The following is a 19775-nucleotide window of genomic DNA, read 5'->3' on the forward strand; positions in this document are numbered from 1 at the left end:
ATCCATGTGCGTGTGTGCATATGTTTAAAACTGGTAATATAAGCAAGACCTGTTTTGTTGATGGGACACTTGAATGAACTTCCCCTCCCCTGAGCTGATGCAACCTCTGAGGTGATTATACTTAGTTAGGATAGCAGGAAATGAAAACCTTGAATGGAGATTCTGGTAGATTGACCACATTTCACCCAAGGTATTATTTCCAACATTTTTGTTCACATTATCACAAATCTGTCCTATTGATGAAATGGCACTCATTTAAATCAGGCATATTTGAGAGTGTGGATGTTCTATATGTGTATACTGCTTTAAGACTAATAAGCTAGATAGAATAATTAGCATCTCATGTGGTACACAGTTCATCTAGGGAGTTTGTACTTGGAATACAGACATCATGGAGGTTTGACCACTTACAACTATGTCTTTTGCACACACACACATACATACACACATGCACACAGAGTCTTCTTCTAAATTTCAAAGTTTCAGAATTTCAAATTTCTTATTGTTGAAGCCATAAGATCAAAGTTTTGAAACTTTGAACCATTTAAATGAAGTTTGCTGTACAGTGTGGAATGGTATATTTACTGTTTTCCTCGCTATATTGCGATCTCGGAGTTGGTATGTTTAATTAGCAGGGGGTGTGTGTACCTGCAAAAAAGTAAAAAAAGATTTTTTTGTTTTTATTTTTTTTATATACATTTTGATGTTTCAAAAATATGAAATTCAGAAGTAGACTTACATACACATGTGTGTGTGTGCGTGTGTGTGTGTGTGTGTGTATATATATATATATATATATATATATATATATATATATATATATATATATATACACACACACACACACACAGAATGAGAAAGATAAAGAAGACATAAGAAAGGCACAGTTGCATACAGCTCATTCTGATTTTCACAAATGTGATATGCTGCAACAACACAACTGCATGGTACAACACCTACTATGTCAGTCTTGGTACATACCACATACCCACAAATTCTTGATGGTCTTCTTGTGCTGCACAATGTATCAACAAGCAGCATTTACCTTCTACTTCAGGTGAATAAGTCCTGTGAAGTAATACGTGCTCAGGGAAGGCCCATACCAGCTTCTGCACATAACTGGCATCATTCTGACAGTGGTGCCAGCTATGTGCAGAAAAACAGCTGTACAGCACTCTTTAGGCATGTAAGAACCTGAATGTGTGCACAGGAGCATGACACACAAGTCTCTGTGATGCACACCTCCTAGTACTGAGTTACAAAGTACTGATGAAATAGGCATGACATTCTGTTGTACCCCTGCCATACATGTGTGTACATGTAATGCATTGTTACTACTCAGATGTGTGAGACAGGTCTACTCATTTTGTAGTAAACTTGTATCACCAAACTACCACATGTTATCCACAATGGATCTTTAAACAGGAAAGCTAAAAACAAAGTATCCTAATCAGTAAGGCAAGTTGCAAGATGCTGGAAATTATCACTTTAATTGCTAAAAATGAAAATAAAAATTTAGTTAAGCACATTCATCTTACAACATATTTCATTAAGAGTTTATCAGAACCCAGATTTTTATTTATTTATACTGACTTATCAGTTTATTTATGCTTAGTTATTAATTTATACAGTATTTATACTGACTATGAGAAATTTGGCCACAGCAAGAGCTCTGGGATCTTTTACATCCAACTTTGTTAACACCAACTTACGTGTTTAACGTGCAAAGTACAGTATACTCAGGAATGCAATATCTCTCCCCACCCCCCGCCCCCAAAGCTACAGTGCACTGTTTGTATTGGGAATGAATCCAAACACCTGGGTGGGACTATAACTTAAATCACTTTGATCTTCTGGCATCAAAGGCAAGCATGCTACTTGATGAGCCCCTGACCCAATCTTGATAAATTTATGGTGCAGGCTGATGCAGCCTTCACTGTGTCCCAAGGGTATGTAGAGCAGACCCAGTCCCAGAGAGATTGTCTATTGCAGAGGGAGATATGATTCTGGCAATGGCTGCAGATTATGGCAGAAACCAGGGGCTTTGACCCTGGAACAAACAGTGGAAGTACTCAGTAGCAACTTATCCACACTGACATCACTACCCACCATATATGGGCTGGAACAAAACTGGTCTGCACTGCACCAGAGTACAGGAGTCAGCATAAACAATAAGGCAACTAGGGTGGAAAAATATGTGCAGTTAAAATGCCCTTGTTTGTCTGGATTTTCCTGGAAAATTGGAAATAGGCCATATCCATGTACAACACACTCACAAACACACACACACAGACATACACACACGTGTGAATGTCTATACATACCTGCATACTCACTCACTCACTCTGCTGCACACTTATTAATTATGCTATGACACCAGCAGTGATCTTTGTGAAGGACTTTTTTTTTAAGAAAGTGGTCTTCTGATACATTTTTTTAAATATGCTCATTTAGTTGTACTTGTATGTAATACAATACAGATGCCTTTAAATTTGCCTGTCATAGACATGGCTCCACTGAATAGTGATAATTTGGAAGTACTTGATCATGAGGAAACCTTGCAGAAGTCCACAAAAGTAACTTTTGGTCAAGCTATGACACTTTCAGCCACACCTTTTTACCTCTTAGCACAAGAATTCTGGACAAAGCCATGTGGGACAAAGGATTTTAATTATTATGTGTATAAACTTCGAATGTTATTAGAATAACAGGTTTTTCTTTAGTATGCATTTTCTGAAGCATATGAAGTGTTTAACCCGAATGTTTGTTATTATTTTGTGGCTTCAATTCTCAATGACTTGCCAAAAAAAAGCACAAGTTTGATAATGATCAGATCAAAAATATATGGCAAAAATCTAGCCATTTGTGAAATTCTGAACAGCTGAGCTGCATACTTTCAGCTATGAATGTAAACATTAATCCTTCTGTGTCTAATGACCAAGCAGTCTTTAAGAAATAAAAAAGGGCCTTCTTAACAATGAAACACTGAAACAGATAACACCAAATATATTGTATATGAATGCAGACACTTTTCTAAGCTTATATTTCGTATAAAAATGTTTAAATTCAATATATTACTTATTAATAAAAAAATAGTTATACAAAGTTACAATATCTGTATACTCTGGAAACCATACTTACACATGTGGTCAACATAATGGTCAATCCTGGTGGATTTCTTTGAGACAGTTACTCAGGCTATATATAAGGGAAAGGAGGTACACACAGCTTACCTTGACCTTGCTAAAGCATTTGACACCATTCCCCATTCAGGTATTATTGATAAGCTCACCAGCCTGGGCATAAACCCTTATGTCACAAGATGGATCGCAAACTGGCTCTCAGACAGATCCCATAAAGTAAGAGTAGTGGGATCTATGTCCGAATCAAGTCCAGTAATGAGTGGTGTGTCTCAGGGCTCTGTCCTGGGGCCCCTCCTGTTTGGCATATACTTCTCAGAAGTACAGGCAAGCACAGAAGGGCTGTGGCTGACTAAGTTTGCGGACGACTGCAAACTGGGTGCTATAATAGAGTCTCCGGCCGACATGGAGATACTCCAGAAGGGCCTAAATGAGACTGATGCATGATGTCAAAGCCATGGTCTCAAGCTAAATGCAAAAAAATGCATAGTAATCCCCTTCGGAAAAAGCAGAGTACCCACAAACTACAACATAGGAGGCAATCCCATGAAATCTGAAGAAGAAATAAGGGATCTAGGGACCCAAGTAAATAGTCAGCTTTCTTTGATAACCATGTTGCCAAAGTGGTTAGAAAATCCTTCTATGTGACCCATCTGATCACGAAAGGGTTCGCATCAAGATCTAAAGATGCAGTGGTGCCCCTCTACTCTTCCCTCATCAGACCCATTATTGAGTACAATGCACCAATTGGAATGTACCTGGCTAGACATCTCCAGCAGCTGGAGAGACCACAAAGGTACCTAACCAAGAGGATTACTGGCCTCAAACAGTTTCCCTATGCAGCACGATTGAAAAAGCTAAGACTGGTCTCTGTTCCATACCGCTTTTTCAGAGACAATCTTTGTTTAACGTGCAGAGCCATGTCCAACCCAGAATTGTTGAACATGCTCCATCTTAGCAAAACCAAATCTACTCGAGCTACACGCTCTAGGGATATAAACCTCAACACAACAATGAACAGAACATGCTGGAGGGATAGATTCCCTTCACAGAGACTTCCCTTACTATGGAACATGGTCCCGATCTACATAAGACAGAGCCCCTCACTATCACTCTTCAAGAGGAACCTTGATGAGTGGATGGGTAACAGAAGGATCATACCAACAGCACTACTAGATAGGGGCCAAGGGTACAAGCTGCTAGTACAAGGGTCTAGGGAACTACTAAAGGGGCGGTGAATACCGCACAACGTGGCTGGGCTAATATATGCCTTCGGGCAGATAGCCCAGTACCAACCTATGAACCTATGAACCTATAAACTTATTTTAGTTCAAAAAATAATGATATAGATAATGGATTAAATAAGCTGTATTCTGTGTACATGCAAGACGTCCAGTCATTATTTTTGATTTGATACAGTTAATCAAAGTCAATAAATATTGTTCTGAGAATTGCTCTAGTTCATAAAAGTTGCAGAATAAAACACATTTTGTAGTATACCTGCAGATTTTTACATGCAAAATGCAACAGTCGGCAAAATGAATAATTTCACAATTTGTTTTCATGAAATTCTTAGTTAATAGATAAAAGTGTTCTTTCATCACTGGACTGCAATTCATTGCTGAAAATTTTCATAGCAGTTAGGTCTGTGACAATAGTAATAACAGTAATAATTTGTTTGGAGCTGCACCCTTCAGCAAACAGGAGGGAATTTTGTTCATACTTAATGCTGGCTACTCTTTTCCATTTACGAAAAGTATAAACAAGTCAGTTGTTCACAGTGGTTACAGGACTAGAATATGAGCTGCTTTTAACTGATTTCAATTTTTTAGCGATTTAATTAAAATGTATTAATTATAGAACAAACATATTCAAAATTAATATATGCATCAATCCAGGCCTTGATATGTTTGCAGCAGTATGCACCCATTTTTAGTGCTCTATCTTTTTTGTCATAAAATAAAACTGAGATTTATAGAAACCTGCAATGAAAGTTACGATCTGTGCATCATAACTAAAATTCCCAAATTCCATTCTTCTGGAATTATGCTGTAATGAATAATCATCAGTGATGTCATGTCTTACCTTCTCATCTTCTTGTGAGATCTGACTAGACAGAGGCATGGGTCTGACTGTAAAACAACCAAAAAAAATAATTAATCCATGTTAAGTATACCTGGACACAGCAGACGTACATACTAGGAACACACTTGCAATTATTACATTTCTTTGGTCAGAAATCCAGACTGCATCAGAAACCCCTTTGAGAGAAAAATATAGTTCACAGCTATTATCTCAGACAAAAAGACATTTAGTTATTAAGTATACCATTCCATTGCCATGCCAATGGAAATAAACATTAAAAGAAAAGGAACCAGTAAAAGGAGAAATATACTATGTAATTAATTTGAAATAGCTAATATTTACAAATAAACAAGTTCATATATAGAAAAACACATTAACATGAAGATGCACATTTAAACATTTTAAGTTAAAATGTTGTTAGAAATCGGAGCACGTAGCAGTCCCTGGTCAAAATAATACATAGGCATCCTTCTGATATTGCTAACTACAGTAAAAAAGCACAGGAGTTTCTGAGTCTTTACAGCTTTGCATGTAAGATTAAGGAGTTTGTGTGTTAAGCGCGGACATAATTATTATTTTGTTTCCTTTTTCTTCTTTATTCATTCTCTCTCTCCTGCATATTCTTTCTTTCTGTATAGCTTTCTGCTGTACTTTTTCCCTTTTTGATGCTAGCTTCCTTTACTCCTTACTCTCCTGCCATGTCTCTCTTAATTCAGGGTGCTTTCCTTGCTCTTATTTCCCTTATTTGCTGACCTTTATACTTTATACCTATTGTAACTCCTTCAAGTCTATGGTGGGAAAAGCACTTTAAAGCTGTTTTGCAAAAAGCTTGTAGACACAGACTTTTCAAGGAAGGGTCTAGAAGCACAGGCAGTGGATTACTTGCTAACAGTTCATCTTCCAATTTTCATACACATAAGACACGCACGCACACACATGCGCGCATGCACACACACACACACACGCACACTTACCACACACACACACACTTACCACACACACACACATGCCCACATGCGCACACACATGCACACATGCCCACACGCACACACACACACACACACGCACGTGCACACACACACACACACACACACACACACACACACACACACACACACACACACACACACACACACATGCCCACATGCACACACACAGATGCACACACGCACACACACACACACACACACACGCACACACACACACACACACACACGCGTGCACACACACACACACACACACACACACACACACACACACACACACACACACACACACACACACACACACACACACGCGCACACACACACGCACACACACTTACCACACACACACACACATGCCCACATGCACACACACACAGACACACACACGCACACACACACACATACACGCACACACACAGAGACACACACACACACACTCAAACAAACACACACACAAGCACACACACTCATATATACCCATTGTGCAGCACCCTTCTTTGTTTGCTTGTTTAGTTTGTTTATGCATTTGTTTCTTTTCTTGAATTTTTTAACCAGGAAGTTCTGACAGGGATGAACCTAATTTCAGTGGAGGACCAGGCAGAAAATGTCCACAATTACACTGTTTAACACATATATAAAAGCATGCACAACAATCATGAATAAAGTTACAGTATGATGCAACCAGGCTTAATTACAAACAAAGAGAACCATAAATGGGCATAGGCATTTCAAATATGAGGATTTAAATCATGATGGGGGAAGAGGAACATGATTTCATGTGAATTCCAGGTTACAGTGACTAGATCAAGTAGGAAAAAAAGTACACAAAAGGCCTTTTGGAAATAATACTTTGAGGAGAACCTTATGCCTTGCACACTTTTACCTTGACAGTGTCTCCAAAAAACTATATCAGCCTGAATCCTCATCATGGCCCAGGCAGACAAGCTTTTTCGGAAACCTGGCTGAAGATTTAGAGACTCAACTACAGAGAATAAGACATCTGTGAAGTGATTTGAAAAAAAGGCTTCATGTCAGCAAGAGACAAGCTGCAGGATATAAGCTGCATGTATTTAATTAATGGAGTGATAGCTGGACATTTGTTGCATTAGTATATAATCAAGCAAGCCTTAATGAAGCATATGTAAATATTGAGGAAAGTCTCGCTGATGCCTAGCCTTTAAAGGATGTCAATGATGAGGTCTTGATATATGTCCACAAGCAGACTTAGACACAAAATTATAACATTTCTTTAGGCAGGTGAGCTGCGAAGATGGACAATATGATACAACGAGCAGAAGCAGAATTACCAGCGATACTGGAAGCATATACACCAATATAGTGACTAAGGCTAAGATGGCAGCACAAACAATACGAAAGTGTCAGAAGATGATTCAGTACACCACTGTGCAAAAGAACAATTGAAGTTTTCCAAAGGCAGAAAAAGTAGTGTTCCTAGACTGAATGATTAGCTTAAAAAGCAAGGAAATTGCTTTAGCTTCCTGAGAAATTTATAAAAAATTTAAAAGGTGGAATAGGTTTGCAGGTAGATTAAGAGACAGTAACTACAGTAGAAAACAATATAGTGACAATCTGTAATAAGCGAAGGAGAGAAAGGATATGGGGTGCATTAGGCTTGCCTTTATTAATCATGAAAGTTATAGTTTGACAAATCTGCCATGAATATTTTTTGCAAGTCATGTTAGGCCAAAGGTCATTAGATTATTAGGCAATGACAAATCTGATTCTTTCCTAAGGCCACAGGAGATATCAAAGTCTTATGACTATGAGTGATAGAGCCTGAAAACTCTGAAAAATCTTACAGTCTTTTTCGATGGTATGCTAAAATAGCACTACATCAAAGAAAAAAAGCTGTTAGTAATACATCTTGGACACCAACAGCACTTCCTAACAATTATATACAGTGGTTAGAGGAGAATTAGTAGGCTCAGAATAATAACGTAGAGCTGACTCCTAACACAAACATTTCGATTTGTAAGCTGAACTCCACATTTCCATTTCAAGTCATGTTCACCCTAGTCCAGGCCCCTCTCCACTCTCCAATATGCAACTCTTCAACAAATAAACTTTCCAGCAAGTTAAATCTACACCCATATCCATTTATGTAGCTTGTGCCTTGCACACTTTAACACTGACAGTGTCTTCAATAACAAAAAAAAAACAGCCTGAATCTTCATCATGGCTCAAGCAAAGATGCTATTCTGAAACCTAGCTGAAGATAAATCTTAATCTGGTTTCTTATTTAAGCAACAGTTTTCATCTTTTTATGAGAGAAAACTAGAGACAGGGTTGGAGGATGATTGATTTTTCTCACAAAACATCACTAAAAGGAATTTCTCATAGATAAGAAACAAGAAGTGACCACACATGACCTTGTTTGTGAAATTAAACTATAAGTCACCCCAGGTTGCATGCAACATCAACATATAAACCCTGTTCCTCTTCTCCTGATAAGCTAACCTTATTGCTTCTTCAACCTACCTCAGTCACTTGTAGGAATAACGTCATACTTTTTGGCGAGCTTAACTCAATCTGAAGTGGAATGCAGAAGGCAGTGTTATAAACCCTAATATCAGATGAGTGTCATTTCTTTATACATCTGTTCCTCAAGTGTTACTCTACCTTGAATTTTATTAACTACTAAATGTAAACTTTTTAAAACACTTTATTTCAGTCAACCTCAACAATTTCTGTAGCAGAATGACTTAATAAATGTACAAAACAAACTCCTTCCCTTTGCTACCAGATGAAGTAAGTCCAACATGCAGATGGTTAACCAAAATATGTGGTTGTACAGCTGCATAATGCACAGTTACCCCCAGAATAAATGGAAACTAGATAATAATTGTGTCTTTGTTGAACTGTAACTACACAATCACAGAAATGATAGGATCAAGACAGAATCAACCGCATTAATATATGTCAGAAACCAACAGCACTTCGTAACTAATAGCACAAATGCATTTCTGACACAAAGTAATATAAACACTGGTACCAGCAAAAAGATATGCCCCCAGTCTAGATTGTATCATAATGTTTCCCTATGTATAACATAGTGAAATACTTATGAAAAATACAGGAATCCTACAAACACGTAAAAACACGAACTCTGGAACCAAGCAGGACAGATAAAAACGCTCTTTATTTCAGGAATCACGTTTTCGCTCCCACACTGTAGAAGCTTCATCAGTGAAATACTTCAAATTGTCTCACTATGACAAATCTGACCCATCACAAAGCCCCATTTCTTCCACCTCATTATCAACCTGTCAGGCTCAGTTAAAACGCCACCCATTTGCACTTAACTAACATTCAATACCCTCTGCCAATAAACAAACTAAATAAACTCCAAGACACATATACCAGTAACCCAGAACTGATAACCTTTACCCACACTTTTTCAGAATGGCCATCAGCCACTAAACTGGTTCCCTATTGAAATTTTGGCACTATGCCAAAAACTCACTAAAAATGCAGGAGAATATTAAATATTTAACTTTGGTGTTCTCCTTTAAACTTATTTTTCTTGCAATGGAGCAAGCTTCCCTGTACCTCTGATGTGAGAAACAAGCCCACCACACCTCCCAAATTTATATATACCAACTCAAAGATTGCCATACTTAGGAGAGAAAAAAGAATATTCCAAGAAATGGCCATTTCAGACTTCATATATGTAGGTCTATTTTTTCAGACATTCATTCTCAGCAGAAAGGGGTTACTTAAATAAATATAAAATAATTCACTAACATGAAGAACTGTTATTGGTCTACAGAAAAACATCCCATTTATACCCCTCAACAGAATCAGGGACAAATCCAGAAATAACCAGGGACACTTTTTAAAACATTAGTACTATTACTTGATATGGTAACAGAATAAGAGAACATGATTTAATGTACTGTTTCTGAAGTAAAAGAAGACTATAACTCTTATTTCTTGGGAGTGATTCAGTACCTTTTCTCCAAAAGTCACCAGTTTTAGGAAGGATTAAGAAGGTCAGAGCTAAACTTTGTGTCAAAATCAGTGACAGTTGTGAGGTATGTGAAGATGTTTAACTGGGTGCAATTCGATTCTGAATTCTCGCTTGGATAGAGAAGTAATTTTTTGACCCTCTGCTGCAGAGGTTGTTAAACTTTTGATGAGAAAGGTAAGACATTTCAAGGGATATTTCAGAGATTTCAGCCCTTCTTCTCTAAGGTTGCCAAGTGATTCAGTGCTCCATCCAGTACTTTCTTTAAAAAGCAAATTAAGCAGTTCCAGTGCTGGTAAACCAGTGTTTAAAAAACAATGTCAGGGAGAGTCCAAAAAAAAAAAAAAAAAGCAGGAGCCCACAGAACAAATGACAGTAAAGCAAGTCTGAATGACTATTTGAAAGATTCCCAATCCCCTCCCACCCTGGCAGTTATTTAACCCTGGGCAGAAAGTCTGAAGTTCCATTTCTCTCTTTGGCTACAGATTGTTTCAGACAGATGGGTCCTGACAGTAGTCCACTGAGTTTACAGATTGCAGTGGAAATCTCTCTCTCCATTGAGGGGATCCCTCCTCACATGCCAGACCAGGCTATTCTTTTCCCTTCTGTCATTCAGCATATCTCCCCCCGTCTCATGAAGGAAAATGTTTTATTCCAGTATGTTTCGGGTGCCAAATGAATGAAGATTTTTGGAGAGCAGCTCGTGAGCTTGTTTTTCTGAATAAAATGGTGAAAGTTCCCAAGTTCAAAATGCTGCCTCTTCACAAGTTTTTACCCCTTATTGCCCATTTGAGTTTTCAATGACATTATATTTAAATAATGCATTAACCTTTGGTCTAGCAACTGCTCCAAGTGTGTTTATAAAGTGCAAGCTCCTGTGATAGCCTATTGCAGACTGCATGGTATTCACAATTTCCATATTTAGATGACTTGTTTATCTTGGTGTAGTTTTTTCAAAGTGTCAGGAATATCTTAGCTAGTTAAGGGATCTCCTACACAGGCTGGGATTCCATAAAACTTATATAAGTCTTATTTGAGCCCTTCTCAAAGGATTGATTTCCTGGGGTTTCTCCTGGAAACTTCAGTTCAAAGTTATTTTCTTCCACAGGAAAATATATCTATATTTAGATCTATTCCCAAGATTTCCACTCAGACTACTGTCTCAGCAAGGGAATTACTAGGGATGCTGAGTTGCATGGCATCTGTGATACGCATGATACCTCTTGCAAGGCTCCACATGAGAAAATCCAATGCTACCTGAAATCTCTTTAGTTCCAACATCAACATCCCTGAACATTTCAAATTCCAGTTTTGGGATTTAAGAGTAATCCATCAAGGTTACAGATAGCAATGGAAGTCTCTCCCTCCCATTCAGGGATCCCTCCACACCTGCCAGACCAGACTCATATTTTCCTACCTGTCATTCAGCATATATCCCTCCTCTTCAGTAAGGGAAAATGTTTTAAGAAATTTCATGAAGCAGAACATGGAGATTTTGTGGTGTAGACACCAAATTTCACAAACTCTAGGTCTCCCAGATTTCCTTCCTGCTCTAGAAACAGAAGAGAGATGTTAGCTCTTATAAATGCTTTAAATTCTCCATGATCCTGGATCTCTTCAAGTGTTTACAGACAACACTACATTAATGTGTTACATAAACAAGCTGGGGGGACCAGATCTTTCTCTCTATGCAGACCAGCCATGGTAGCCTGGGATTCAGCTTTTATTCACAATCTCACTCTTCAGGCACTGTGCATACCATCAGAGTTATAAGCACTCCCCAAAAATAATTGTTGTGACTTCTTAATGTCACAGGCAATAGTTGCTCTCCCTTCTATTGGAAATGACCAGTGAAACTGACACAAGCTTCCTCATAGACTGGACTTACTCACACAAGAGCTGGGGGGGGGTTTATAAATCCTGACCCCAGACTATTACTACTGACTGCCTGGATGATAGATACTTAATACATTTTAGGTACCTTTTTTCCTGAGGACTGCAGCAGGTGTTAATGGAGGCAAGAAAGTCTGCTATTAGAAAATCACATATTAGCAAATGGAAAAGGTTTTCTAGTTGATGCCAACAAAATAACCGCACCCATTCGGGGCTAGTGTTTCTTTAAGTCTACTGTACTTGGGTGAGTTACTGTCCTATGGCTTGTATTACTTTTCAAGTCAATGCCCTTTCAGCATGTTTGCCCATGAATCCTATTTCAATGCAGTCTCATATGAAAATGTTTTTGAAAGGGATGCTGCATAAGAAGCCTCATAGGAAACAGGTGACTCCTCCTTGGGATCTTAATTTTGTGTTAGAAAAGCTAATTCTTGCTCTGTTTAAACCAACTCATCTGACTTGAGGTTCTTAATATGGTATCTAACTTTATTTTAATCCAAGCTATCCATCTCCCCATCTTTCCTCCAGAACCTAAAACATTGAGAGAACAGATATTCCATACTTAGATGTCCACAGATAACTCAGGTACTATCATGTCATAACAGAATCATTCAGAACTTCTGATCAGTTGTTCTTTTCTTGTGAAGGTAAGAAAAAAAAAAGAAAAAAAAGAAAAACCTGTGTCAAAACAGACTATTGTAAAAAAGTTGCCATATGCTATAACTTTTTGTTATTCCCCCCAACAAAACTATTTTAGGCTGTCTAAGGGCTGACTCTTGGCTTCATCTGTGGCTTTTTGGAAAGGGTTGAATACTAGAAGTATTTTAGAAGCAGTAACTTAGTCCTCTGTACATACTTTTACAAAGCATTACAAACTAAATTCTTTCTTTAGGTCTAGAACAGGCTTTATTAGGGCCATTATCCCCTGGGCTCCTAGACCCTCATTCTTCTTCTTCCCAGTCAGTTTAAGCTATGGTAACATACCCATATAGCTAAACTTACTGCAGCAGTGATCATTTGAATATCTACTGTTATGATAAGTTCACTTACACAATTGTACTTTTCACTGCACTTTAGATTTGGCCACAGTGACAAGACTCTGGCAATCTTTTAGATTCAATTTTCTGAGCATTGGGAATGTTGGCATAGTGGTTAAGCTGTTTACCTCACAAACAATCCAGCAGCAAACAGTAGTGCTCCCAAATACTAAAAATAGTTTAGTTCTTAACAACCCACATGCACGCCATGCTATGTCCATGAAGCTTAGGTTTCTTTTTTTTAAATAGACCCGTTTACCTGCACAGTCTGAAATTTAGGTCTTATGTAGTTTTCTTTGCTGTAATCTCTAGGTTACTGTGTCAGAAAAAATACTGAGTTGTAAGATATCATGAACAAAACAATATATTGAATAGACTGTAAAATCACACCATAATCTAAAAAAAGACAAATGTGCTTGTATTAAACATTGAGAATAAAGGCAGTGCTCAAACCACTCCTTAAATCACACATATGAGAGTAAATAATACAGATTAAAAAAATAAGGAAGTAGGCAGCTTTATTAAATATGTGAGTAACAAACTCATTTCAAAGAAGGTTGGCTTAATGGCTAAGGTGATTGCCTTACAAACACAAGGTGCAGGGTTTGAGTCTCACAAGGGGTAATTGGCTAGACTTAAAATGGCTTGCAAGGGCAGTTAGATTAGTACTAAGCTATGAACCTAAAATTCAGTAGATTTTTTGCACTCTTGATCGTTTTCATAATTCTGAATATGACTTTAGCAAACAAGCTTGCTTCAGAATGGCACAATTTTACATTAGAATGGAATTTATTTAAAGTGTGTTGTGTTTTGACAAGGAATAGTTTATATGCATATTATGAGTGTATTTTAACGTGACATCTTCATTAAAATATGAATTTAGTGGAAAAACTCACTCAGACTCTGCCACAACTTGCTGTGAGGAAAAGGTTAGTTTGAGTTTGCTTTCTTGTATTCTGTATTATTTATTGTCTTCTTCAAGTTTGTATACTGTGATTTATTTTCATTACACTGTATTTTACTTGTATTCTGCTTTTATTTGGATATTTAAAATAGGAAAAAGACCACAGCTGCCTCTCTTGTGAGTCACACAAAAATTAAGTTTTTCCCACCCTCACACCCTGGTGCTGTTGTGCTGTTAAATGCAACTGTCATTCTAGTTGCCTGTCCCTTATGTTAATTTGACCACATATCTCCAGTCCTCTCCTCTTTCATTGGCTATTGTGAATAAGTACAAAATTATATTTGTAAAATCACTCCCTTTCAACTATTTAAATATATTGACCATCCCACTGTATTCTGTATTAAATACAAAGTTCCCTCCCCCTTCCAATCTGTCTTGCTCTTTTTAATATTAGTGGCTCTCCACATAGATAGCTAAAGTTTAAGTTACCCCGTCTTTCATATCAAACTGCAGCTCTTAGGATATTAACCAAATTTTCCTGTCTTACCTTTAAAATCTGAAACATCTACTCTAAGGCCACCAGTTTTTGGAGAGCCCACATTCTGCCTCTTAGTTGTTATCTTGGAATTAGTGCTTCTGTTTTGCTCTTGGTAAGGGAAGGATCACAGGGACTTTATTACTTGGAGACTGCTGATCACCAGAAATCCTAATAACTGCTTCATAGGTGGCAGTTTGTAATTTGTGCTTATACTTTGCTCCTGGTGAGCAAAGGAGCAGAGTGCATAGATTCCTGACTCTTCTGGTTGGGAAGTGAGTGTCTGTGTTTGATTTTCCTGATTGGTCTGGTTGCCATTCAAGGCATCTACCAGGAAAAGGTTACAGATCCTTGCATCATGTTAGACAAGATTGTGGCTCACCAAACAGGCTGTGACCTGCTTCTCATCTTGGGATTGGTGATTCTACTTTGCTTCTGTTGAGAGACGAAGCAAAGTAGCATTGCATCCCAGCAGAGTGAAGCTGTGGTGATACCAGCACTAGTAGTAGCCAGGTAGTAGCCATTCAGACAGCTCTCTTTTCATAATTCTTGGCAAGTTAATTCTTTCTTTTCAGTAAGTACTGCTTGATTTGCTTCTAACTTCAGAATATCTGCCTAAACACTTCATCCATAAATCATCAGAGTTTATGTATTAGCTTCCCCTCAAGTGTTTTGCAGTGCCCTGTATATATACAGACACCTAGAGTTGACATTTTTCATGTAAAAGCCACATTGAAATTTCACCAATACCTAGTTGTACAGGGAACAACTACTTTTCAGTGACAAGCACTACTCCTAGATTTGCAAATCAGATACTCCTGACATTATTTTATATTCTCACTCCAGCAGTGTAATCAATAAAAAAGGGTCAGGTGCCATCAATATGAACTTTCCCACTATCTGTTACCAGCTTGGTGGAGATGGGAATACTGAGGCAACGTAGAAATTACCTCATGCTTACTGACAACCAGTTAATGCTCAGCCAAACCTATATGGTGTGCGAAAGATGTATTTACACAATATCACTGGTGACAAAGCTCTCACATAAAAGCACTGCTGATGCCAATAATGTTGTCAGTAGTACACACACTGCACTCATCACACACAGTTCAAAGCAGACACATAGACCTACATATGCTGAGGCACTTAAATGTATCCTTCCTTAACCCCAAAGACCTTGTAGACAAAGTATACATAACAGACACTCTCTGCAGCCCCAAATGTACTCTGTCAAAACAGCACCTAGATCAACACATACAGCCACATCTCATGGAGCCTTTACTTCCAAGCCCATAAGGCAATCCACCACATAATCCAACATTCTAGTCATTGGAGACTACATTGTGAGATACACTGATGTCCCTCTATCAGGCTGAGTAAGGAGAAAGTCAGAGTCATGCGCTTATCAGGGGCCAGGATATACCACATTATGCATGCAGTCAGGTCATTGGACCACAAGTACCAGTATGACCATGTAGATAGAAATTACCTCAGACATAATCTCTCTAGACTATATGAGAAGAGACATTATGGAGCTCTTGGAATATGTGACCCAGGCTAGTATGAGCCTAGCATTCAGCAGCATTTTACCTTCTTTAAGGACGTTGCCACAATACGAACAAAAGATGACTTACTTTAATAAATTACTCAGTTTCTGGTTTCATTCTAAGGGGGTCCAATATTTGTCAGCATGGAAGTAGTTGGCCAACAGATCACGCTGTCTTGCCAGGGATGGTCTGCAGCTCTCCCCTCTAGCTAAAACATTAGGTAAAACATTGTCCTCCCCCATAATGCCTTTTTAGGCAATGCCAAACTGAAAGTACTTATGCCATAGCAAATCAAAGCCAAGAAAATGTAAAAGTGTTGCTTTTCAGTGCTAGGAGTCTAAACAAAAAACTCCACTCCCTAGAAGCTCTCTTCACCTTAGAGAATGCTGATATCTGTGCAGTCACTAAGACATGGTTAAAAGCCATGGATATCACACTGGCAGTGGAAGGTTATAATGCCATCTACACATTTAGACCAGCTACTACACAGACAGGGACTAAAGGTGGAGTTTTCTCAATCTATTTCAAAAATAAATATACCTCAAGGCTGGTCAAACAGGGCAATGCACTTGAGTTTCCCCATGTTCAAATCACCACAGGCAAAATCCAATGCCACTTCCTTACAAGCTACAGATCAGCCTTTAAATCCCAGGAAACCAATGTATTTGAACTTACTGGAAACATTCACCATTCAGCCGAATGTCATATTCATGAGTGACTTTAATTACCCCACTATTAACTGGGAATCATATACAACACCAAACATACAGGCACAGAGATTCCTGGATTTTGTAAACACAAACTCCCTGGACTAGATTGTCAATACATCAACCAGGGGTGCAGCCATACTGAATTTGGTCTTTACTAATATGGGAGAGTGCTCCGCATCCCCTAGTGCAATGCCTTCTCTGGCATGGTCAGACCACAAAATGGTCTCCTTTGAAGTAAAAAATAAAACCTGGAACCCCACCTAACCCTGGAATATTCATGAACTACTGTAAGGCTAACTTCCTGCTATTACATGGTAACCTGGCAAAATTTCAAGCCCCCATAAATCCTGAGAAAACCATATACAAGCCTGTTAATAGCTGCAAAGATGCAGCTGTACCAAGCAGGAAGAAGTACAAAACTAACTCAAAAAACAAGGTACCCTGGTGGAATCACAACATCAATAGACTGAATAACGGAAGGAAGAAAATCATGGCAAAAATTAAGAGATGCAGCACCCAGCAGGATAAAAGCACTCTCAGAAAACTAAACAAACAACTCAGAGGACAAGTAAAGTCTACTAAGGCCAACTTTGAGGTAAATTTAGCCTCCCAGGCCAAGGAGAGCCACAAGGGATTTTTTAGCTCTGCCCACAATCTCAAAGGCAATACACAGTTGTGTGCAGAGCTCATTGTAAGTGGAGCCACCTATACTGAGCCAGAAGATATAGCAAATGTACTGAATGACAAATTCAGCTCCAACTTTATCCCTCGATCCCCTTCAACCTTCTCTCAGGAAATACCATCAAGTATAACTCCCCCTGCTATAACTAGGAAACAGAGCATTAATGTTCTCTCTAAGGCCAAGACCACTGCATTGATGAGCCCAGACAAATATCCCATGACAAATATCCCATGATATATAACCTATCAGGATGTCTGCAACTGATATTTAACTGTAGCTTCCAAACAGTCTTTGTGCAACTTGTAAACAAAGACATGGCATCTAGGTCCAAGGAAGTCATTGTTCCACTGTATCTGGCATTCATCAGACCTATCATTGAATACAATGCCCTTCTGGTATGTACCTATCCAGGTATGTCCAACAGTTGGAATGTCCACAAAGATTCCTCACAAAAAGAATACAAGGTGTAAGTAACACATCCTATACAGACCACCTCAAGGCCCTATCCCTGTATTCTTTCTCCAAAAGGCTGTTGAGGGGAGATCTATACCTGGCATACAGGGCATGTCAGACCCCATTCTGATGGACCTCTTGCATATCCACAAAACAAACAGCACCAGAAATACCTATTCTAAATGCTTAGACCTTGTCTATGATATAAATAAGACTTGCTGGAGAGACAGGTATGTATCCCAGAGACTACCCCATCTCTGGAACTGCTCCCCATTCATGTGAAGCAAAGTTCCTCCCTAACCCAATTCAAGTGTAACTTGTACAATTGGATGGGGAACAGGAAATTCATCCCTGGCTTGACACCTATCTCTCTAATGGACACAGCCAACCTGTAAAGTGGTTCATCTCCCAGGACCCTGCTTGTAAATGTTTCATCTCCCAAACCCCTGCTTACACCTATCAAGGGTACCAGAACTTGTCACAGATTTGGGATGCATGACTAGGCTTAAAAAGGCCCCTGTGTTTTTTAGCCTACAATCACCAAAGAAAAAATGGCTTACATTAATACCTTCAGACTAACTTTCCTGGCAAAAAAGGATAAAGCATATCAGCATATTTTGCAAACCTGACCAGTTGATAATAAACTCAGCTTTAATAGTTTTACTTTTCTAACCTAGAACAAATGGTATAGTCAGACTTACATTCAGTCTGTCTATAATACAATAGATATTAACATATTACTCTAGAATGTATAACAATAAACAACAGCCATTAATCAACAGCTGTTTTTTTCTCAGTGCCATAATGGTAATTGAGTTAACTAACATCAATCGCCAAAAATATTTGCAAGTTTAATGAAATGAATCATTGTTTATATAAGGCAAGCCCCTATGTAGTCCTCTCACATCCCTTGACTTAATATGTAACAAAGTTGAAGTCACACAACCTTGGGGTTAGAGACCTAACCTCAGTGGTTCATCCTCAGTCTTTGTATACCCAGAAAGAACTGCATTCAGTGAGCTGGAAAAATAGCAACCAATGGAAACTCATAAATATGCGACTTCCTTTGCCTAGTTTGAGTTGAAGGATCACTCACCATGTATAATTAGCCCTAATACATCCTGCTTACTGAAATTATACTCCTTTGTGTAAAGAATTTAATAAAAGTAAAATAAAATTTCCTAATGAAGTTAAGTGTTTTACTTTCATTTAATAATGGCAAAGGGCTTCTCAATCAAAGATGGAAGCTTTTAGTATGAAGCCAATGACGGGCCAACATTCTGTCTAGAACTGGTTCGCCATCCTGTGCAACTTAGTTGCTGGAATAGGCTTTAGCTCTTCTTAGACATGAACAGAAAAAAGTGGATATCAGAGAATGAATGAAAGGATATTTCCAGAATGCAATACAAGGTAATCAAAATGATTACTTAGCTGAGAAAAAGAGAGAGGCATTTTTAGACCTTGGATATCTTTTTCATTATAATATAGTTTGTCTCTCCTAAGTGTCAGTCATGCACACCGCTGAGGTAAGAAGGTACACAATATTGGATAGGGAAGCATTTTTTATTTATTTATTTTACATTTGTTAACCGGGATAGTCCAGCTGGATATATGTCCATTTTCAGTGGAGGCCCAGGGAGAAAAGCTCCAAAGAGACAATTAAACAGGACATACAGACAAACTTGGGTACATATTTCACCTAGATCCTTTAAGGTATCTAGTTAATGACACTTGTAGGTATAAATTGCAGACACTTATAGATTTAAAGTTACAGACAGATACATATTTCAACTAGATCCAGTAGGGTATCTAGTT

General features: G+C 38.3%; 1 protein-coding gene across 2 annotated transcripts in view; it reads right to left on the bottom strand.

Annotated features, from left to right (window-relative positions):
* The window catches only part of LOC122794531 (cilia- and flagella-associated protein 251-like), a 325579-nt gene that overhangs the window by 216131 nt on the left and 89673 nt on the right, over positions 1 to 19775 (bottom strand). For both annotated transcript variants that reach the window (XM_044063015.1, XM_044063007.1), the window contains exon 2: positions 5226 to 5272. In XM_044063015.1, coding sequence (XP_043918950.1) covers positions 5226 to 5272 — 47 coding nt within the window. The remainder of the gene's footprint in view (positions 1 to 5225; positions 5273 to 19775) is intronic.

Source organism: Protopterus annectens, chromosome 1.part0 (assembly GCF_019279795.1).
Source record: "Protopterus annectens isolate FY-2018-M chromosome 1.part0, PAN1.0, whole genome shotgun sequence".
Taxonomy (NCBI): Eukaryota; Metazoa; Chordata; order Ceratodontiformes; family Protopteridae; genus Protopterus; species Protopterus annectens.